The sequence below is a fragment of the Lygodium microphyllum genome, chromosome 6 (assembly GCF_053477565.2).
Source record: "Lygodium microphyllum isolate KBCC chromosome 6, Lygodium_microphyllum_v1.1.10, whole genome shotgun sequence".
Taxonomy (NCBI): domain Eukaryota; kingdom Viridiplantae; phylum Streptophyta; class Polypodiopsida; order Schizaeales; family Lygodiaceae; genus Lygodium; species Lygodium microphyllum.
Window position 1 is genome coordinate 162,135,918 of NC_141140.1, and position 2,916 is coordinate 162,138,833.

The 2,916-nt window shown below is 46.7% G+C and overlaps 1 protein-coding gene across 1 annotated transcript; it reads right to left on the reverse strand.

Annotated features, from left to right (window-relative positions):
• Positions 1-913: 913 nt before the first annotated feature.
• LOC148035352 (uncharacterized) lies at positions 914-2,420 on the reverse strand. Its single transcript, XM_087680381.1, has one exon. It carries the CDS (start codon positions 2,270-2,272, stop codon positions 1,616-1,618), a length of 657 nt encoding a protein of 218 aa, XP_087536507.1. The 5' UTR covers positions 2,273-2,420; the 3' UTR covers positions 914-1,615.
• Between the last annotated feature and the right edge of the window lie 496 nt (positions 2,421-2,916).

Sequence of the window (2,916 nt, forward strand, 5' to 3'; positions counted from 1 at the left end):
AGGGGTTTCCTCCCTCAACCCTCTTCATTAAGTTGAAAATGAGTGCCTTGGCCCCATCTGTCAATTGAAGGATCCCCAATTCAACTTTCACCTTAAGTGAAGTCACCAAAGACCAAGAAGTAGGCCTACTTCACCAACGATCAAGAAAAATAGGCCGTTAATCTCATTTTCCAATGGGACTGGCCGAGAGAAAGGCCGCACATTCACTTTCCAAAGCACTTCAAGAACTATGGTTACAATTCAAAATCAGGCTAGGAATATGATTCAAGAAGATAGTGTCACTTACACTTACGTTGTTTTGGAGCCAATCCTAACCTTGTTTTGAGGCCTCTCCGCTCAATGTCTCGTTAAAGTTCCAACCCTAAGTGGGCACCCCAATAATTGATAATTTACTTCTTGAATTTTCTGCCTTTGGGCACACTATTGACGACCACGAGAGCTTATAGGTATCCTCAAAAAGTGGGCTTGAAAGGAAAGGCATTGATAGGCTTGGATGCAAGAAAAAGATAGTGTATATAATGCTTCTACTTTCAATTTTGTATATTACAAATCATTTACATTGAGAAAATCTTGCCAGGACATTACTTATGTTTTCTAACCGCCATTTAACTTTGCAAGGATTGAGGAGTGTATAATGTAATAAAACAAGCAAAACACAAGCCCTAAACCGTAAATCTAAAATGTAAGGGAATGTTACACGAGAGAGAGAGAGAGAGAGAGAGAGAGAAAACTGAACTTTGGAAGATTTATCACAAACCACATCCCCTCCACAGGCCTATAATCTTAGTCGCTCAGATTCCTCGTTAAAAATATCGTAGGTACTTAGACGAGCAGGCAGCGCCAGATTGGCAAACACGATTGAACTACATGGTTGGACTGATGAGCCACGAAGATCACGAATTCCTTGGTCAATGGAGAGAAGTGAAAGAGCGAGAGTTATAAGCATAGCAGCATACACAAGATCTCACAAGGCCGTTGCATGCAGCGTTTCAAAGGCCCAAATGTTGAGCCACTCATGTAAATCATATCCCCCTAAACAAGTTAGGCATGCAAAGGCATGTGGCAGTACGCAATTACACATTCGCCATACATGAGTACTGCGATGGCGGTAGCGCCAGCATGTGTTCCCTTTGAGTGATGGCACTGGCCATGAAACATCCTTGTGCCATCACTAGCCCTCCTGCCCTATACGGTGAAATGGTATTGACATGGGACATGTCCTTGTTCAAGCTGGCACAACCATTCCTTGTGAGGCCCTTTCGGAGTCCATATTTACACTATAGGGCACGCATTGATGGTTGGATGAGCACCATACATATGCTGGCATTGGCATGCCAGGGGGGTACATTTAGCAAGGGGCATGCACGGCCCTGCGTGCCTGCCATGTATTAGCTGCAGTAATATCCCAATCTGTCTCTCAGTATATTTTGCACACCTTCTCAAGGAGGATGTCAAGAATAAGGGGTTATCGCATCAAAGGAGATGGGAGTTATTACACAGGGAGAGCTTTGAAAAACAGCCTAATTCTGTTCTTTCATACCTACAGGATGAACTATGTAGTAGAATAGTGATGAAAAGGCAAGAGCCAGCCCTCTTCATGCTGGCCCCTACTCCATCATGTCTCCATGGGCATCTCATGAGCACCTGCACCTGTACCAATACGGCTGGCAGCAGAGACCAGGGCTGTCCTAGCCTGCACCAGGTCAGGTGGCCTGAGGGCGGCCTCGACTGCGTCCCCGGATGCCGCCCATTCGAGAAGCCTCTCGTTCCCGCACCATGCATCCGGGATTTCCACCTTCCCAGCCACCTGCAGCCTATGCCTTGCTAGCCTCTTGCGCGGGCACATGTAGTTGCTGCACCCAGGGTCATCTGTCGGGGCGGCTGCTGCCGCTGCAGCCTGGCTACCATGGGCATTGGTGCGGCCGCCCACCCCTCCGCTGCTCCTCTTGTTCATGCTCGTCTTCTGCGCCTCTGAGTCACCGCTCCTGCTGCCGTTGGAGGGTGCCGCCATAGCCGCCGGTCGGATGCAGGAATGATCAAGGATACCATCCGCACGAGATATATGTTCATGGTTGCTATTAGTGCTAAGCCGGAGGTCTGACCTTTTCCTGTCATGCGTTTGGAATCCATGCATGCAAGGGCCGGTCTGAAGCCGATGGTAGCCGAGAGCAGAAGGGGCAGGAGGAGGAGATGGGGATGCGTTAAGCGAAGAAGCAGAGGGGACTGGAGGGGGAGATGGGGGGCGGAGGATGGAGATCCCGCCCTCGCTCATCTCTCCCCGACCTGTGAGAGAGAGAGAGAGAGACAGAGAGAGACCGTGGAATGCGATGTCCAAGGAATAATAAGCTTCTTGACACTCTGCGAGAGAGAGAGAGAGAGAGGGGGAGTACCTGATGATGATATTGAGGGCCGACACCAGCGAATGAGAGGACGGGAAGAGATCCTGCCTTAAAATGGTGGGACTGTGTCGCCTTTAAAAATATCAACACACATTGTGTGGCTCTCAAACCTCTTTGGCTTTGCATGATGAAGCTTGTAAGGCTATGCCTTTGCTCACTTCCCATACTTCCTAGCAACGTGAATTATGTATCCTCTTCCCTTTGCTCAAAAATAGCAAAAATAACACAATTCACATGTAAGCTTTGTAAATCCTTTTACTCTCAAGAGATAATATGCTATATTTTTACAATGACCAATTCATTCATATAAGCTTATAGGATGGGAAAATCTAATGATTTATCGAGTATTATTTAGCCTCAATATATTGATATAGGGTTGGAAGGCCTTATAAGCTTCATGAAGCTTCCAAAGCCTAATAATACTTGCAAGTTTATACACGTAAAGGTCAACTAGTTTATTTAAAGAAGGTAACAATCTTAAGCCAACTTTAAGATCATAGATTAAGGCTTTAGATTC

What these genes read in the sequence shown, in the direction of transcription:
- LOC148035352 (XM_087680381.1), bottom strand. Translation starts at nt 2,272, where the DNA reads ATGAGCGAGGGCGGGATCTCCATCCTCCGCCCCCCATCTCCCCCTCCA.